The 21,502-nt window shown below is 33.9% G+C and overlaps 1 protein-coding gene across 20 annotated transcripts in view; it reads right to left on the bottom strand.

The window, feature by feature from the left end:
- Positions 1-21,502, bottom strand: part of slc4a11 (solute carrier family 4 member 11) — a 176,500-nt gene that overhangs the window by 124,004 nt on the left and 30,994 nt on the right. For 16 of the 20 annotated variants that reach the window (XM_073919600.1, XM_073919605.1, XM_068212856.1 and 13 more), the window contains one exon: positions 6,327-6,377. The exons of the other annotated variants lie outside the window; for them this stretch is intronic. In XM_073919600.1, the coding sequence (XP_073775701.1) occupies positions 6,327-6,377 (51 nt within the window). The remainder of the gene's footprint in view (positions 1-6,326; positions 6,378-21,502) is intronic. 20 annotated transcript variants of the gene reach the window in all.

The raw sequence follows: 21,502 nt of genomic DNA, 5'->3' as shown, positions 1-21,502 counted from the left end.
CTTTTTTTTGTAATCCAGGGTAAAATATATGGTTGTAAAATGTAAAATCTACAGGAACTAATATTTCATCCTGTAATACTGAAAATATTGTGAGCAGATCTTTATACTAAAATGCTTCCATAAAAGCAAAAAGAGTTGCAGGTTTCTTTCTTTCTTTCTTTCTTTCTTTCTTTCTTTCTTTCTTTCTTTCTTTCTTTCTTTCTTTCTTTCTTTCTTTCTTTCTTTCTTCAAAGTGTTGTGGATTATATAATATAATTACTAACATTGTTCAAATTGATTAGATTCATTGACTTTCATAGATTGCTTTCTAAAAATGTAATAATATAATATGACAATCATATTAATCCTTAATAATAAATACATTTCATCACTGAATTGTTCAGTTATTACAATAACCTATTACCAATAATAGCTCAGCTGCATTTACATAGTTAAACTGCCCTAAATATTCCAATATAATACAATATAATAGTTACATTTACATTTAGTCATTTAGCAGATGCTTTATAATATAATATAATATAATATAATATAATATAATATAATATAATATAATATAATATAATATAATATAATATAATATAATATAATATAATATAATATAATCCACTTCCATTAATTCGTTTATGACCAAATAGTTTAGATCCACTTACATACCTACACTGTCCTCTAACTGACCTATCTCAATTTGTAAAGTAACAAATTACTGACATGCTAATTCCTTAAAGTCGATTAATCTACATCTTTAATATGCTCAGTTGTACATTTAATCCATTCTTTGCCGTCTGAATTGATATCTCAGCCCCGATAAGACTGTTGCTCAATTCCAAAACAACACGGCTTGAATAATCCATCAATTCCCCTCTCGTTTTTTCCTCCTGAATACGAAGTGTTCTCCGGGTTTAATACCCCACAGATGTGACTGTGTAGCCAGAGTGTGGCTGAAGCTGTGATTTATCCACACATGGCAGCTCCTCATTGTTCTCGCCTCTCGGGCTGAATGTGGCATGTGAGTGGCTATCGGTTCCATATCTTTCTCCTCATCTATTCATTTATTCACTAATCCTTCCCTCTATTATTCTCTATGTAAAGCCGAAGAGAAGAGGGGGCTGTTAATCCACGTGTGCTCATTGACTCCACCAGCCTGGACCTGCGGCGAGCGGCGTGAGGATATTCCTCTTCCCGACGTTTGACGCTTTCCCTTTTCTCCCTTCTCGCATTTGCTCTTTCAAGCTCAAAGCACCGTGCTTGATCATATTCATAAGCGTCTGATTCGATGAGAGACTATTCATGAACAAATTAACTCGTTTATTGAAATTATCTCCCATACTTTGTTATAATTATGCATCTATAAACAAGAGCCCCTTGAATTGTATGGAGAGAGATAAACTGTGATTCCTAAAAAGGCATAATGAGGAAATATTTGAGAAATCTGAACATGCCAGAAGCTTTACTTGTACTAAATAATTTCATTTTAGAGGCACGAGAGAGACATGTTTTTTTTGGCTCGGATTTTGCCGCATTGGACTCCAATGCAGCAGAATCAGAGACAGAAAACTTGTCTCTCTGATGCTGATGAGAAATCCAGAAATATAATGATTTTTTTTCAGTCAGAAATGAGGGCATGCTTTAAATATTGTAGGAAGGAGTTTCCCGCTGCCTGGTTCCGACCTTTCCATCAATTGGTGGAGCTTTAGTCCTTTGTGGACTGTTGCCTTTGGCTTGCTTAGTTGAGGTCAGTGGAGCTGCTGTACAGTGAATCACCTCCTCCAACAAGTGTGTCCATTTTCATTAAAGTAGATTTTTCCATCATATATGTCATCAACAATATTTTGTTCATGTGATGGAAAATTCTAAATAAAAATAAGTAGAGAGGTTTTGAAGCCAATAAGACTTTATTGTTTATGCAACAATGTCGAGTTATGTCTGCAGTTACCTTCATTGACAATTCTAATTAATAAAACAGAGTATGCAGGAATCAGAAAAGCGAAATTCAATTCCTTTTAAGAATTCCTTTAAAGATTCTTTTTAAGAATCTTTCCATAAATTTTAAGACCTTATAACCACTTTTCAACCGGAAACACTGGCAAATTATTACTTACAGTATATTTACTAAATAATAATGTAGGACATTAATCCAAAACTGAAACATTTTATATACAGGTATAATATAATAATTCAGCAGGTTGGCACCTATGGAACTGCAGAAATAATGGTGTTGCTTTGGAACAAAGCAGAATGATGTCAAATCTAGTAAGATTTCTTTGCTTTGAAAAACAACACAGCATCCTGATATTGTCAGATTTAATTCAGGCAAACTTTAACATACAACAATATGTTGCATAATCAAAAATGGTATAAAATTTAATACCTTGCAAAATAGCATTTAAGACTTTAATACTTTTTAAGGTCCCTACATTTCTCTGCATAGATTTATCAACTTTTAATACTTTTTAAGACCCCGCAGACACCCTGTAAAAACTGAAAACAATGTATTGAAATGCCACATTGTTTGGCTTTGAAATGTGGTGGGTCACAGTGGCTCAGTGGTTAGCACTATGACCTTACAGCAATAAGGTCAATGGTTTGAGTCCTGGCTTGCCTAGGAGGGATTTCTGCATCGTGTTTGCATGTTCTCCCGATGTTTGCATGGGTTTCCTCTAATGCTTCGGTTTCTCCCACAGTTCAAAGACATCTGGTATTGCTACATTGGATAAACTAAGACAGTGTTTACTGATGTAAAAGTCTCCTTGATTTTGCATACCTTTTCTGCATCAGTTCTGGAGAAAAAAGTTTCAGTTGTTTAAGTTTAAGTGAAGTTATATCAAATAATAGCATCTCAGTTTGAAGCGTGATCCTATTTTTTTTCTTAAAATAATGCATTACATCCTATTGTTAGCACATTCGTTTTTAAACTGACATAAGCCCAATAAACATTTTCTTAAGTGATTCTCAAACAAAAACAATAATAATCCCTTTAGTACAGAATATTATAGAATTTCTTTTTAATGGTCGCCTGTTACAATAAGGTTTCATTTTGTGATGTTAGTTAATGTATTTAATAACATAAACTAATAATGAACAACACTTGTATGGCATTTATTAAATCACAATTTAACATTTGCTAACGAATTATTAATTTAATCTAAAAATCTGCATGTTAACATCAGCTAATGCACTGTGAGTTAACAAGAACTAACAATCAACTTTATTCATTCACTTTTCTTAAATTTTGTATCTTATTTGTTAGGGTTCGCCACAGCGGAATGAACCACCAACTTATCCAGCATATGTTTGACGCAGCAAATGCCCTTCCTGCCTCAACCCAGTACTGGGAAACACCCACACTCTTGCATTCACACAAACACTCATACACTACGGCAAATTTAGTTTATCCACTTCACATATAGAGCATGTCTTTGGACTGTGGGGGAAACTAGAGCACCCAGAGGAAACCCATGCCAACTGGCTAAGCCGGGACTAGCAACCTTCTTGCTGTGAGGTGACAGTGCTAACCATTGAGCCACTTTGCCACCTCAACAATGAACATCATTTTCATTAACTAATGTTAACAAAGATTAATAAATTCTGTACTAAATGTATTGTTTATTGTTTGGTCATATTAGTAAATACCTTAACAGAGCTTTATTGTAAAATATTATCGAATTAATTCTATTTAACTTAGCAAACAAACATCTGCTTGAACAAATAAAAAACGCTCAGTAATTATTAGGAATGCACAGATATGGATTTTTTGGCCGATACCGATAACCAATAACTCGTCAGACTTGGAGGCTGATAGCCGTTAAATATAGGCAGATAATTATAAATATTTCAAAAGGTTATATTTTTATGCAGCAAACTTAATAAAAGACTGAACTGCTCTGATGAACTGAATAGTCTTTACTCAAAGCAAAAATGCTATAATTTCAAAATTGCAAGGTGATTATATAGATCTATATTCACGATTTTACGAACTAAGCATGCAAAAAAATAATTATTTTCTTTTCTTTATAGCATGCAACTTGACTGTTGCATAACAATAATAGGTTAAATAACAAAATGGCATTTAATAAACAAGCAGGTTAAATATATTTTAAACAAAATGAAAATGAAAGAGCTAAAGACTTAAACCAGCCCAAATGTTCTTGAATAAAATGTGTTACAGTAATGTACACATGTAGAAATGTCATGTCTGAAAAAGTCTTTTTAGAGGTGTTTTGGCTGTTCAGACCCAACCTACAAGCGAACAGCTAAACAAAGATTGTATTACTTTAGAAATGCGACATAAATTCATCCTATTTGGAATTTTAGATTCTTTTGAACACCTGTAGCTGCTGCTTGTCAATCAGACAACGCTTCTGTGTTCGATCTTGTTGTCAATTGCGGGAAAAAAAGATTGATGAAAATTTATGATAAACCACTGTGAGTTTCACTCAACTGCAGGCACCCTCGGAGTCAAATTTTGGTACAAAACCTGCACTGAGCATGACTTTATGTATGACAAGCACAGAGCATAATAAAAAGACGAGTTGACGAGTTAAGAGCGAGTTGAAGGCGAGCTGAGAGCCCCTATGACTGGATTCACCTTTCACCTCTCCCATGTGCTGCAGTGTGTGTGTGTGTGTGTGTGTGTGTGTTTGTGTGTGTGTGTGTGTGTGTGTGTGCGGTGACAGCTCTCATGCGCGCTCGTTATAATCAATATGAATATTCCGATCAAACTGAATACAATCTTACATCAACAACATATGGCAAGCAACATGTTGATAATAAAACATAATCATATTAAATTACAAACAACCGTTATGTTTACACATGTTGTAAAATGTGCGGGTCCTTTAAGGGGTGGGGTTGCAGTGTGTGTGAAGCAGAGAAGGAGAGACAGAAAAGAGGAGCGTTTTTTTGCAACGAAACTATTTTCAGTGATGTTTTCTCTTTGTTGACGGACTTTGTTGTACCACACGGATAGTAATAAATAATTTGGACCAAGTTACATGTGTCCTTGTTCATTCACCGGCTGCAATGAAAAGAGAAGGGAGTTAACCCCGAAACTAATATTATTCGGCCCTGGAGTAATAAGTGAATCTCCCCTGCTATCTCTAACACAACAAAGAGACGGAGCAGGAAAGGTTTACACATGCAATATTTTTGACTGAGGCGATTTAAAGCAAAATAAACACTGACAATCAATTAAACATATCTACAATGATAAGGAACATGGTTACTTACTGAGTTATTAATGCACAGCAATACCACGTGAAGAAAGGACGTACTTTGAAGGAATAAACAATGTGAGGAGAGATCCATTATAGTGCACTGGAAGAGTTCCGCCCACGCGTGTGCGAAGCACACAGGTCTGTACAATTACATCATTTATTATCGGCTTAAAGATATTGGCCAAATTTAGACATTGGATCGATAACGATAATCTTAAAATTAGAAATTCATCGGCCAATAACGATATGGCCGCCAATATATCGTGCATCCCTAGTAATTATATATAAAACATGTTTTATTTAATCATAGCAGTTTAATCAGCATCTATATTGTTCAAACCTCAAAATCGTTCACATGTTTTTCAGTAATCACATAAAAAAATGACAGATGTACAGTATACTTTATGTATTATTATTTAATTATACAGTACCCACTAAAATCTTCTGAAATTTAGTTGATTAAAACTAAAACAATTGAACTAAAAATATATATAGGAGACTAAAGCCTCATTCACACTATGAGTGACTCGCAGCGGCAAAGCAACAAACGACCGTTCATTTCAACGGGGAGTGAGCGACAGCGACCATTGGTGACCAGGTGGGCATGTCGAGCAATGGGACAAAGTTGAGAATCCTTCAACTTTATGCAAATGAGGAGCGACTTTCTTGAGCGACAGCCAATAGGAACACCAGTAGAGCTCACGTGATCTTTTCTCAGCTCGCTCAGAGGCTGGTTGTATTCTCTGTGCTGTAGACCTTGCCACTTTGAGCGACAGGCAGCTACAAGGTTGCTGCTAGTGTGAATGAGGAATAAGGCTAAAACTAAATCAAAACGTGTTGTCAGGATTAACACTGTTCAATGACATGCACACTGAAATGAATCATTACTGAATTAACTAAAACAAAACATTTTGTAAAGCCAATCGTGCCTAATGAACTGAACTTGTTTCACATTGATAAAACTTCATAGCTGATTTTCAATTATTGCCCATTTTCTTTTTACAGCAGCTTTGCGCCTATTTGCATTCTATTTTAAAAACAAAAGTGGCTAGACTTGACTTCCTCTCAGCCTTGAGCTCAAAAAACAAATTACTCCAAACATTGACTCACCCATCTCCTGATAGAAGTATCCATTCTTTGCCATCCCCGAGGAGGGAGCCTCTGCAAGACAAATTAACAAAAGACTTCCATAACTACGAGTGTTTGATATATATGAAGTCTTTCTGATCACAGTAGGAGAATAAAGCAGATCAAACAGGTTTGATTCTTCAGTAGTGGCACAGAAGTAAAGGTTATCTTTCCAGGAATTTTTATAGATTAAGCTGTTCAGCATGTTCTGGTGCAATCTTAGACTTCTGTGTTTCTTTCCTCTGCATTCATTTAATAAATGTCAACACCGACAGATGTAATCTATTGAACTGTTACCAATGTCAGAAAATGTTTGAAAAGACTAAGTTTTCATTTTCTGTTTTTTTTTTTTTTTTTTTTTTTTTTGATACAACCATTAAGGACATTTTGTTTTAGCAATGCATATTACTAAAAATATTTAAAAATATTTTGATGGAGTTACAGAGAATTTACAAAATGTCTTCATGGAAAATGATATTTATTTAATATTCAAAAGATTTTTGGCCACTAGCAATCTACATTTTGGACTTTTTTCGATGAGGTGTAAAAATAATAATAAAATAAAAATAAATAAATAATAATAATAACAATAATAATAATAATAATAATGAAACAAATTTTAAAACCTCACTTAACTGCCTTATGTGACATATTACAATTATATTTGAGGTTAAGAATTGACTTTTCAATATTAAGGCTTGTTCCGGCTGATTTTGAAAAAGGCTTTGGGCTGGTTGGTGTTGATATAATTGAAGAAATTTTATTAATAATTAATTAATTAAAAACTTAAAAAATATTATTTTTATACAGACATTGCCACTTTGTCGCTACAACAAACTCAATGCATTTTTGTTTCAACATCCCGTTATTTCAAAAATATCAACCTCTACTAAATGGTTGATATGTCGGTTAAAAAGTGCACAAATTATTACATTTACTATGGAAATCTGAAAAATAAAGTGTAAGACCAATTTATTTTTAAAAATATTTAAAATAAAAAAGGAAAGTATTCTTTAATTTCTGAAGTATCCCATAAAATATTTCAGATTCTCATTTAACATGCTTTCACTTTTCTTTTCTTTTTTCTTTTTACAATAAAACCAAAATCATAAGTAGTAGTGCAACAGGATTATGTTTGTTTTAATTTTTGTAAACCAACAATGCTGTGTGTAAGCCATTATTTAAAACAGTTATTCTTTAAACGACTTTAACAATTATTATGTAAAACACTCAAAATATGGTCAATTATTTGGTAGAGTGGGCAATTAAATTGTTAAAATGTATAAGCATTAAATTAAACAGTTATTTAATTTATTTAATAATCTATTTTATTATCTATTATTAAATTCAGTACATCTGTCAAAGGTGCAAAGGGGTTTTTCAAGCATCAATATCAAAATTATATGTCAGTTTTTTACATAAGTTAATATAACAAGAAAATGAATTTGATTCAGCTAAAACATTTTAGGCAACATCTTTTACTGTGTATGTTGAATTACTAATTAGCTGACTCTAACTAATACTAGGCCTCTCACAATATTCAATATATCGACTTATCACACAATACATGGACATTTAGTCTATTAACAAGTGTTAAAATTATAAACACTATAGTATTAATTATAAATTACTATAGTATCATTTCAGGTGTCTGACAACTGAAAATAGATCTGGTAGCAGATATTGCAGCCTCTGTTACATTTTACATTGCACTTTTTTGTTAACATTTATTATTATTTATTTGTTTAGGATATACCTTTTTACAATCTGCTTCCACTGTTTTTATAACATGTTATAATGACTATAATTAAATTAAATATTCTAAACAATAAAATATTATGTGTTTTTTGGAAGAGCTTACTTACATTGTGACAAGATTATAATGTCATTCTGGGATTAAATGGTCCTAAAATCGCAATAATATAATTTATTGCAATATATTTTGGTACAATATATCATTCAACAAAAAATAGATATCATGACAGGCCTAGCTAATACTAATTAAATGTCATTTTTAAATCTTTACCCTCTTTCACTATCCCTCAAATCACTTGTTTTTTTTTTTTTTTTTTTCTTTAAAGAAGGTTTCAATGCAAGTTTTTTGTGCTTCACATTTACATACAGTTGAAATTAGAATTATTAAACCCCCTTTGATTTTTTTTTTCTTTTTTCAATATTTCCCAAATGATTTTTAACAGAGCATCGACAGTTTCACAGTATGTCTGATAATATTTTTTCTTCTGGAGAAAGTTGTATTTGTTTTATTTTGGCTAAAATAAAAGCAGTTTTCAATTAAAAAAAACAAATACTTTAAGGTAAAAATTATTAGCCCCTTTAAGCTATTTTTTTCTATACTCTACAGAACAAACCACCGTTATACAATAACTTGTCTAATTACCCTAACCTGCTTACATAATTAACCTAGTTAAATGTTACTTTAAGCTGTATACAAGTGTCTTGAAAAATATTATGTACCATGGCAAGATAAAATAAATGAGTTATTAGAAATGAGTTATCAAAACTATTATGTTTAGAAATGTGTCGAAAAAACCTCCTCTCCGTGACATATAAATTAATAAAAAAATTATAATAATTGGGGGATTGGGGATGGGGGGATCGGGGGTTTGGCCAACAATAAAGTATACCCCTGTCAGCTGCATTTGATAAGCTTTCTACGTATTTAAAATTACTTTGTGTAATGTAACTTAAATAATATACTTAAGTAACTTAAATAAGGTGTTTCATATTTGACCCACTAATACTGAAATGTACAATAAAAGCTGGCAGACAAAGTTTTAGATTTTACACTTTATATTTCAAGAAGCAGTGTAAATATACAGAAACAAATTATAATTGAATTTACTAAAACATTTTTAAGGTAACTGGTTGCAAACAATTTATATGGGCTGAATTTAAACAAACAAATTTAATTTTGTAATGTTCAGCTTGATCAGTTTGTTTAAATTCAGCCCATATAAATTGTTAGCAACCACTTACCTTAAAAATGAAGTAAATCCAATACATCTTTTTTAATGTAGCTCAATAATGTGTACACTAGTTATGCCTATTAGATTGTCACCAAACAGCCACATACAACAACAATAACACCATTACACACAAGCTCACACTTTCAGGCATAAACACACACACATTCCCACACCTGTGGCCTACATTCATTTGGTGCCGTTTAAGGGGATATTTATGAGGTGAAGTCAGCCGTGACTGAGGTTTCTCTTTCCCCACATTCTGACTCCCTTAATTGTCAGGTACCTCTATTTCCAGCACAACACTATGTCTGAGACGGTATGCATGTACTGCTGGCGTAAGAATACCAGAGCACTCATATTTTTGGAGAGAAAAATACACACAAAAACACAAAACAACAACAGGTTGCCCATATCTAGTCCTGTCATATATAGAGAACCAGACTACATCAGGAACACTGACAGAGAGTTTGTCTTATACTCCTCTTCAGTGACAGCTCAAAAACACAGGCTGTTGTGCCGCTATGTTCCGCAGGACGTGAAAAAAAAAAAGCAGAACGTGTCAGCGCAGGAAACAGACTGTCTGAATATAAGACCGATATGAGACTCCAAACAGCTGACCAACATGAGACTGGCCACTACATGCTTTACAACCCTCGGCGCATTCCTTAAATTAGCACTTATTTAAAATCAATAAATGCTTTGGCTAAAGACTGGAGCGTTGTATACGACAGCGATGTCGGAGCTCCGATCCTGATGCTCGATCATTCTCTTGGATGATTTCTTGAGGGTTATTCTGACAGCTGTGCTTTCAGTAATTTGATGCCAGTGGAAACAAGGTTGTGAGTGATAGAAGTGCAGTCTGTTCAATATGTCGCACTGTCTCAAGGCGGTGTGATCTCATTAGTATTGTGACAGCCCACTCGAACACACACGCACACATATAAATCAGTAAATTGGCAAAATGTGTCAATTTTACAATGCGACATGACACAAACCTGCATTTAAAGTGCCTAGATTTGTAGTCCCTTCTGTAATTACATTTAGTCATTGTCTTTATTGCCAATGTGTTGACATTAGGCCATACACAAGCATTTTAATAGATGTCTTCACACCAACAGGTTTTTACTTTAAATGCCAAAAGCTGAAGAAATTAAAGTATTACTAAACATTTTAATTTCTGTTATTTGGATTTTTTGTTTCTTAGCAAATTTTTATTAAATCCAAAAGCAAAAAGAAAGAAAAATAATAATAAAAAATTGTTTGTTGCTTGTTTAAGCTTCTTATTTAAAATAAGTAATAACCTTTTTTGGGACAACTTAATTGTTTTACGTTCATTCCACTTAACCCTTATTTACTTTACTATTGGGGATGTTGTCATCCAGTCTGGGGTAATTTTGTGTCTTAATTTGTACAATTACTGTGTTTCAGCTAGCAGAATGATTTTTAATGACAAATCTTATTTTGACACATATTTTTGAGAAAATGCTTTGAATAATAAAAAAAAAAAACTGAACAATACACTCTGTTCAAATTTACTAACCTTTTGTTTTGTTCGGGATGAAAACATCCACAAAATTAAACTGCTGTAAAAATGCATCAGATAAATATTGATTTTTAAATAATTAATTAATTAATTTATTTTATTATTTTTTTTTTTTTTGCATAAGTTTGTTAATCATCCTCAGTCCTGATCAAAACCACTAAACTGTTTAGAAAAGTACAGGATTTTAACTATTTAATTGCCAAACTTCTAAATGACTTCACTGATTTGGTGAAAACACACACACAAATTGACGTATTTTCAATATAAAAGTAATAGTGAACTGGACTTTTTTAAACCTTTTATCAAAATCTTGGACATGTGAAACAATGCCTTAGATACATTGTTTTTGATTAATTACATTTTTTTTCTTTCTCCTTAATTTATTGTTGGTGGCTTTTTTGCCCCATTGACTTCCATTATAACCACTTTTGCAAATCCATGACACCATATAATCTTGCATTTATTATTGTTGTTGATTTTCCCTGTTGGGAAGAGGTAAAACTTGTAATTTTTACTGTTGATCATCAGTTGGCACCATTAACCCTTTAGATAGACCTCTGTACCTCTGTACATGCAGTAGCAAATTAAGTGAAGTTTATTTATAAACTAATTTCGAGAGAATCATGTGCTTACGATTGCTTGCAGCCGGTCCGGCATTATTCAATTTATGATTCACCAATCAGACGATTCCAAAGCCACTATAAATTACCTAAGTTCCATATAACAGCCATTTTCGTTTTGAAGAATCCCCCCTTCCACCCATACTCCTCCTCCTATCCTAGATGGGTGGCACAGTGGCCCAGTGGTTAGCACTGTTGCCGCACTGCAAGAACATCACTGGTTCTAGTCCTTACCAAGACAAGCAATGATTCTGTGAGGAATTTACACGTTCTCCCTGTGCTCACATGGGTTTGCCCAGGGTTCCCTGGTTTCCTCCCACCGTCCAAAAACATGCAACTTAAGTAAATTGACTAATCCAAATTGGCACCAAAGACATGCTCCTAGTAAGTAGTTATCTCTTAAGAGCAATCACTATCTGTTTATTAGCCACTACAGCAGGGGAGTTTCGAGATCTACCTGAGCTCAAATTCCCCACTTGCCTTGCAAACAGGAGGAAGCCCCATGTTCGTGTATCTTATGAGTTCAGGGCTCTCTCCTGGGAAAACTTGCCAAACATGCTTTATAATCAATCATCAGCTAAGTGTGAACTTTTGAAAGTGTGTATGTGTGTGTATGAGTGTGAGAGTGACCTTTACTTAATGTGTTTGAGAAAATCTAAATATGCATCTAAGCTCTCAGAACTATTTGGAGTAAAAAAAAAAACAAAGACTGTGTATTTATGCACCATCAAATGTGATTATAATAAAAGTCAATGGGGCAAAAACAGCGACCAACGGAAAAATAGGGAGAAAAAATTAAAATCTAACAATGCATTAAAGCCAACGTTGTAACTAATCTTTCACATGTCCAAGACTATAATAAAAGAAAAAAACAGTCCACAATTACTTTTTTTGCTGCAAAAAAAACGTTGATTAATAAATTTAAGCCAAAAAATATATATATATTATCTGATGGATTTTTACAGCAGTTTAATTCAGTTGATGAATTTATCCATAACATAACAAAATGGTAGTAAATTTGAACAGTGCATAAGGTTTAATTTTGTAAAAGCGTTAACTTAATCAATTTGTGTTGGGACAACATGAAAAAATTGTGTGGAACACAGCATTTTGTTTTTTACAGTGTATGAATTTTTCCGAGTCTGATTGCAAAAGCAAAACTCTAATTAATTCAGTGGACAACTGATTTTAGTTTTAATACCTTGACTGCAGACAAGGAGGAACTGCAAGGAAACATGAAGAACATGAAGTACTCATTTGTTTCATGGTTGGAAAAACTCATCCACTGACAACATCTTGTCTTTTCCCTAGCATAAACTCTTCTGAAGGGCACGTTTGCAGTCAAAAAGACTCAGTGGCCATCTAAAATCAATCAAACAGCAGAAATAATCCATAATTTATTGGTTGATTTATATTCTTATCTAGCTGAAATAATAACGTATAATAAGCACTTAGCAGCTGATCCCAATATTGCTGCTGATACATTTTGTGGTACTAAAGCTATATGTGTACCGTGTTCAGCGTTACGTATTTTGTATGCTGAGCTGATTAGTTAATTTTTTTAAGACGTGAAGCACGTTGCGCCATCGCTGCTCTCATGAAATTTGGTGTCTTTTCAGAATTCTGTATTTGAATTAAAATTTGTTAAAGATTATTTATGATGCTTTATTATAAATAAGAACAAAGCATCAACAAGAATCATAAAATATAGCCTGATTATTTTATTGTGAAAAGCTTACACTTATGGAAAATAAAACCCTTAAGCATACCTTTGTAAAAAATATATCAGCATTATCCAAAAATAGTTTGAAAGCATCTGTAAAAATCTAAGATTCTGCATATTATTTAAGTGCTTTTCATTTTTGAAATATTAGGTATTTAAAGAACTATATCATGAGATATATGGTTATCGTGAAATAAAATGACTCATAGGGTCCTATCATACACCTGGCGCAAATGTTTTTGCTAGTTTTAGTTTCAGTTTCAATAACAAATGCATTTGCACTCATATATGTGACCATAGGCGTTCTGGTCTAAAACAGAGGTGTATTAAGGCGCATTGCTGGCGCGTTGCTATATTGAGGAACTAAAATAGACTGCACAATAGACCAGCTAAGAGTGATCTTTGCGTTTAACAAACAAAATTAGTTATGTAGTCTAATGGTTGTCTTTACTGGAGAGCGTGCAACACTGTTTCCTTATTCACGAAAGAGTGAAAGTAAAGGCCAAATGGAGAAGGCTCATTATCCTCTTGTTGCAGAAGCTGTTTAACTGTTTTAAAGCGTTCAGTTTTTACACTTATAAAGTGTGCCATGTACATAGCAAATGTGCCATGGAACGATGCAATTGACTCTTAAAGGGAATGGAAGATGAAACTCTGATTGGTTTATTCTCAAAACACACCTATAACTCATTAAGAGAATAAGCTCAACCCTGAAAGACCATGCGCCGCGGCGCAGAGCGTATTTTTCCGTCTTTAAAATAGCAAAAGTGAATTCAGACACGCCCTTAATGCTGTTGCGCCCTGCACTTCAGACTTTGCGCCTAGACCAGGGGTGTCCAAACTTGGTCCTGGAGGGCCGGTGTCCTGCCGGTTTTAGCTCCAACTTGCCTCAACACACCTGCAAGGATATTTCTAGAAAGCCTAGTAAGAGCTTGATAAGCTAGCCCAGGTGTGACTGATTGGGGTTGGAACTAAACTTTGTAGGACACCGGCCCACCAGGACTGAGTTTGGCCAGGACATGCCTAGCCTAGACCATTAAAACATTATCCTCAGTCCTTTGGAATAAAAAAAGGTGAAAAGTATGGATTTTATGCGTGTTTTAAGGTGCAGTATTAATTGTCCATTTATCACATGTCTAATTAATTGGAAATGGCTCTATTCTTGTCTTGTCACATTCAATTACAAATTCCATCACATAAATGATAGATGTCATCTTCAGATAAAAAGCACAAATTAACTTTGGTCTGCAAATATCTCCAAAATTCAACTGGTGTGAATGTTCAGCTTCTGCGAGACTGCCTTTTCATTTAACTGTTTCTGTCAAACACTGACCAGTTTAAGAATGAAAACAGTAGTTTGACTAAGGGAGTGATTTCCCTGAATTATCATTTTGTGCGTGTCTAAGGAACATGACTCATGCCTGAAATTGCTAATGATTACCAATTGAGCAAGATGCTGCATTTGGTACATGTTATTTTTGGCAACCCATTTTATAGCTAGCAAAGACTTGTCATGTTCCGAAATGTTGACCAAATCACTGTCAAAAGAAGTATTTAGACTCTTAAAACATACTTTAAAAAAGTGCTCGGTTGCCATTTTTGGGTGTACTGTATATGGACAACTCAATGTGATGTCAATTTTTCAGTTGAATTTATTGTAGATTAAATTTGCTAACCCATTGGTTGGCTTTGTACGTATTTGAGCTAATGTTAGATTACAATCACTCACTGTATGTTTTGTTTATGCTCAAAAGTATGTTCCACAGAGTGAGTTTTAGCAGAAGTGTTGCTATGTCCACTTATAAGCATCTTCGGATTTGTTGCTTGAGCTTTGCTAATAAAATGGTCCCGTTGTTATTATCGTAGGCAGATGCAGAAACAACGTTGTATACAACAGAAGTGCAGTCTGTTCAATATGTTTCACTGTCGGGTTTTGATCTCATTAGTATTGTAAATGCCCGTATAGACATGCAAATCATTAAATGGTCTGTCACCTTTGCATTTGTACAGTTTCTTGCATTTAGCTTATTTTAGATTTTCAGTTCCCTTAATATTTAATAATCGATGGCACATTTCATTGTAAAACTAGTAAAGTATTATTACTAATAAAGTAGACAGATATAAGTTGTTTTGGTCTTATTCGCAGTACTGTAGAAGTATTTTGGAGTTATTTAGAATCTTAGAGATCTTGAAACAACAAATGTTTCTTCCACATGCAAGAGAGACACACTTCTCTGATGTACTTTTTAATGCATCGTTAAAAACTAGCTGTTCATTTCAGTTATGTACACCCTGTGTATAATTATGCAAATGTGTGAATGCATTTGATTGTGGAATGTCACTCCTGTAATTACAGAACAGGATTATGCATTAAAATGTAAAATGAAAAGTGAATTTAACTGCAGTGTCTTTGTTGCCTTTGGCACTGACATCCACAGAGGGGGTATATAGCTGATGTATAACGAATGATGATGATAACAGGGATGTACACAGCTAATCGAGTATTATTGAATGATTTTGACCGGCTCTCCTGAACCAGACCCTTTATTTTAGCTGTCATGCTATGTGTCAAAAAATGCAGCTTTAAACATGTTTTCCTGACTCATGCAAGCGTTGCATGAGAAGCAATAAGCTCTACCATTTTACAAACAAATGCAAACTTTTGTGATTTTCAATATTTGCACTGCTACATAACCAATCACTCAAAACTAATTTGTTTACTGCTTATTTGCATTTGCATTTACAAGACTTTGAAACCAATAGATTCATGCTAACCATAAGATTTATGATAATAATTAGTGCTAACTTTTTTGGGGGATTTTGCTAACCATACAGCAAGTAGATATTTTCATAATGTACATATTAATTTAATTTTAATGTTTTTTTTTTTTTTTTTGCTTCTTCTTTTTTTCAATTAAAATGTAATATGCAATTATTATGTGATAAATAGTATTAATTAGTTGTTCAATTGTGTAATAGCTAGATTAAACAATTTTAAAACAAACATTAGCCCTAATAGTTCTATTTTATTAAATAAATAACTATAATTCCATAATACAAGAATCGAATATGGGCACAAAAATCTCGATCAAGACATTCCTAACAGAGTTTATAGTATATACAGATGTGACTACTGAGAATGCACGAGTGAATGAATGTTACCACGCCTAATGCTGCAGTGTTATGCGGAACCACACAAAATGGTCTAAAAAAAGAAAGACATGTTCAGCTGGGGGCATGTATAAAAATTAAGATACAAATTATACTAAACAAAATTCATTCTAAAAAGACAAAATGTTTCAATTAGAGATGCTCATTTCAGTAATTTTGCCAACCGTCAACCACTACTCGTTAACCGAATATTAACAGTTAACTGGTTAGATTAATATTTAATTAATATTTAATAAAAAACTGACGTGTCTATTTAAACATATTATTAAATTAATATTTAATTTAAAAAAATAACTGATGTGACTATTAAAGCATGCACATGCATTTTTAAATAGTGATTTATTTTAACAAGTAAACAACAGCTAATTAAATAAACAGTGAAATGCTAAATAAACTAAATAAAAAAATTTGCTGTTTGTCCAATCATATGTTTTTTTTTCTACCGTCAAATGAAAATAGCAGGCTAACTCAAATTGATCGCTCCACAGAAAACATGCATTTAATCAACATAAAACCTACCTCTGCTTTCATTTGATTGAAGAATAAAAAAGACGTGACTGACAAAACACACTTTTTCCTCTTAAAGTAGACTATTTTTCAACTACGAACGCATAGCGTGTAACGGCAAAAATGCGAGGACCACATGGCGCCACAAAACGCTCACGGCCATTAGTAAAACATTCAAAAGATTCCCCTTTCAACGCAAAAAACCACATTCTCTGTGATGGACCACTTATGCAGCCAAACTTTCAAAATCAATAAAATAATATTTTTTGATAATTTAACTGATACAATTGATCGTTTAAAACCGAACACTTTCGGTCAACGGTTAATCGGTTATTATGAGCATCCCTAGTTTTAATAAAAATATGAAATTATTAAAATAATTACCATGCTCTTATGATAAACTGACAAATAAAATACAAAAATTAAAAACAAGTAATAGCATATTTAAGCTAAATAAAAACATTTTTAAAAACAACAGTTCCCCTTGCGAGAGAGCAAATGAGTGTGCTTTGATGTACCGTGTCACATTCTTTTTATTTAAACATATGATTTAGTGAATACTGGAACTACTTGAATTCTAACTAGAATGGCTATCATTATGTTCTCAAATTGTCACATCATATTTATATTTAAAGCTTCTACTGAGGTATTAGAATTAGGCATCGATTCATTAATTAACGGTCATTTTATGAAGTCATTACCCTAAAAATGTGATCTTTTGTGATCTTCAAATATGATAAAACACAAATAAACTAATATATATATATATATATATATATATATATATATATATATATATATAGACTAATATATATATATATATATATATATATATATATATATATATATATATATATATATATATATATATATATATATATATAAAGCTAAAACAAATTAGTCATCAATTTTACTAATAAATTAAAGCCCGTTCTAGCCATTTTTAATTTTCTTTTTACTAAGGATTTAAAAAATGTTTTAGTCATTTTCTATAAAAAACAATAAACAACAGGAGTTTTGAAATATTGTGTGAACTATTTGGATAATACTATGATTTTAATGCACTACGAAAGGAGAGCAATTGTCAATATGAAGATCACCAAAACTGAACTGTAACAAATACTTTGAAAGCAAATTACACATAAGAGACTTTAATGCCTTATTTTTTTTTTAATCATTCCAAGCTTAAATATTAGAACTTTTGAAAGGAATAGGGTATACTATAGGGGGATAACTAGAAATAGAACACAAGCAGGAACTATAGCTCTAGAGGAATAATTGCAAATATACAAGTTTGCGACACAGTATGAGAATGTTTGCAGGAACTATGGATTTGGGAAACACCAAATCAACAAACTATGTTTATAACGATGGAACTTGCGACCTTAGTTGGTTAACGATGGTTTTCGGAAACACACCCCTGGGCGGACTGTTTGATTTGGGGGACATTTGCTCGCACTACTTGACGATGGAAAAGTGGTTGTTCCTTGCGTCACCTGATGGATAAGACAGCCCGGTGTATTTCTTGTGCGTGAATGCTAGTGCAGCTAAGGTAGCACATCTAATTCAGAACTGAACATGTTTTATGTGTAAATGAGCAATTTACAAATGAGCTATGTACAAATAGGGTGTTTTCAAAACATTTCCATCTACTGAAAACCTGTTTAAAGACAAAACCCTGCTGCAAGCCCAACCTTCAGGGCCTACTCACACTATGCCATCCGTACCGTGCCCAGGCCCGTTTCCCGGATCGTTTGAGAAGTGTGAGTGCGCTGAATCGCGCTCAAGCACGGTTCACTTGGCCGGCCCTGGCCCGGTTGGAAGAGGTGTGCCTGAGCGCGGTACACTTGGGCTTTGGCGCGGTACGCTTGTGTGTGAGCGCGAAACGCGCCAAAGCCCGAAACCGAAAGCGAGACGTGACTTTTAAGGGACTGTTTGATATGGATTTATTAATCATTCTTACTGTTCAGTGAACGCAAACTGCCGTAGTTTATTAAAGACGCAAACTCCTCACAGCATGACAGCTGCGTGCCTTCAGCAGACCTCCTCATTCCTGCAGCACAAGAGCTTTGATTGTTTATGAGCGCCAAAAGTGGCGGATCTGTTCGGTAAAATATCTGACTGTGTGTCCCCTTATCCCTAAGGACTGTTTGGCGAAATATTTGACTGCATGTCACTGCATAACAAACGACTGAAAGGATATAACTAGAGAAATCTCCACTGTGCTGCTAAATGAGAGCGTATGGCAAGCCGTTTTAACATTTAAACCTTGTTCTGACTATCCATAAATATATTTAGAGATATAATTATATATTTTGACAAGTCATTATTATAATTCGATTTTTCAGAATGACAATTAGAGATATCTGTAATTACAATTGTACTAGTAAGAAATCAGATTGGAGATATCTGCAAATATATTATGACTAGTCATATTCCTCCATTGACTTCCATTGAAAAATATTTGCAGATATCTCTAAATGAGTTTTGACTCGTCAAAAATCCAATTCAAGATATCTACAACTGTAATTCGACTATTAGTAAATTAATTAGAGATATCTTCAAATATATTTGTAAATATCTCTAAATATTACGAATTAAAGACATCTGTATGACTAGTAAAATAGAGATATAAATAGAGATATCTCTAATTACAATTGTGACGAGTCAAAACTCATTTAGAGATATCTGCAAATATTTTTCAATGGAAGTCAATGTAGGAATATGACTAGTCAGTCATAATATATTTGCAGATATCTCCAATCTGATTTCGTACTAGTACATTTGCAATTGTAGATATCTCTAATTGTTATTCTGACTAGTCGAATTATAATTATGACTAGTCAAAATATAAATAGAGATATCTCTAAATATATTTATGGAGTCAGAACAAAGATTTAAATGCTAAAAAGGCTTGCCATAGAGAGCGCTTCTGAACAGCGCAGCAGCGATGACGTAAGCGTGCCGTGGCCCGGTATGGTGTGAGCGCGGGCCGTCGGGGGAGACGGGAGGGGGGACAAGCGTGCTTTGGCCCGGTTCGAGGCAACTGTACCTAGTGTGAGTACGGCCTCAGAGTGTCATAGGCGTTTGAAACAAATAATGTAACTTCTACTCCTACTAAGGTGTGTGATCGCAGTAAAAGCCCCAAGGTCACGACATAAGGCCGCCCTCCCACAGGAACAGAGTGACTATTTTCAGGTTGATTTCTGCAATTTCTTCTCATACGCTGCTATTACATGATGCTTACAATCCACCCAGGTCTAATCAACAGCATGCACTAGCATTTGCATAAATGGCCTGCACCAGCAAACCCATAATTCTTTAAATGTCCTCCTGTCGTAACACGATTTAAAAAGCAAAGATTGGGCTGGAGAGACAGACAGAAAAAAACAAAACAAACCACCCTCTCCCTCCCCTCCCATTCAAACTCAGTGACGACACAGCAGGCGATTGGTATTCTGTGCGCGTTTCCGTCAGAACCATCCCTAGAGACAAAACACCTTCAGCCTAGCCATGCCTACAGGCCCTCCAGAGGGGACGCAGTCACTGTGCTATTTACCCCCACTCTGACCTTTCACTGGGTACTTCGTCTCCGCTGCCTCCAGCTATGGGTACCGTGTGACCAACCTTTACCAAGCCCTGGCTCAACGTCTGATCTGAAGATATTCTGCTAATGCCACGTTACAGCATGCTTATTTTCACCACTGATGCTGCTCACAACCCGCCTGTCGATATGCAAAGGAAGTGAGCACGACTGATAGAGGAAGTGGTGCTGCGGCACTTTCAGCCTTAAATCATTCAGGGCAGGGACGGGTAAGGCTTAAACGCCGCACTTCCTCTTTGAGGGGGTTTACTGTAGGTACTGCACATCGGCCTGTTCCAAAGCAGACGCATGAAATTAAAAAAGCAAAAGTTTCTATTCGAATCTTCACCCATGCATGATGCATGAAAACACAAGCAGATCCGTCGAGAGGCATCGTTATTAATTCACTTTCACTCATGTTTAAAATACAACACTCTCTGCAATGTTCTGCAATTGAAAAGGGAAAACAATTGCTTTTTACTTACAGAGAGACGAGAGCAAAAGTTTGTGCTTTTCTCTATTCAAAATATTCAATCAAAAGATTTTTTTATATTTTTTAAATGTCTGCTTGAAACTTTTGACTTCAGTTTAGCTGTTTTAACGTTTAAATGTAATATTAATGTGAGATAACTAATTAACTACATTGATTAATCACTAAATTGTGAGATTGTCAGATGCAAAAACATGTTCTTTAAAAGTGAACATTTTTCTCAGGCTCCTGTGTGTAGGTTCAATAATTTCAATTTTATGGCAAAAAATATATTCTTTTCATTTCCTTTATAGTGAAAAAACTAAACAAACATCGCGGGGAAACAATTTGAAGAAAATTTCAGGTAGCGCTTAGAGGTTTTTGAATTTAAACTCTTCATATATAGTATATCAGATTTAGTGATATACAGTGGAAGAAAATGTATTCAACACAAGTATTTTTTTTCTAGGAGAACATATTTTAAAGGAGCTGTGGGTGTGGAATTGAACCAAAAAAAAAAAAAACTAAACAATACAAACATGAAAATATGACAAA

Source organism: Danio rerio, chromosome 13, assembly GCF_049306965.1.
Source record: "Danio rerio strain Tuebingen ecotype United States chromosome 13, GRCz12tu, whole genome shotgun sequence".
Lineage (NCBI taxonomy): Eukaryota > Metazoa > Chordata > Actinopteri > Cypriniformes > Danionidae > Danio > Danio rerio.
The sequence above is the reverse complement of the archived record's forward strand: the minus strand, read 5'-3'. Positions and strand labels throughout refer to the sequence as shown.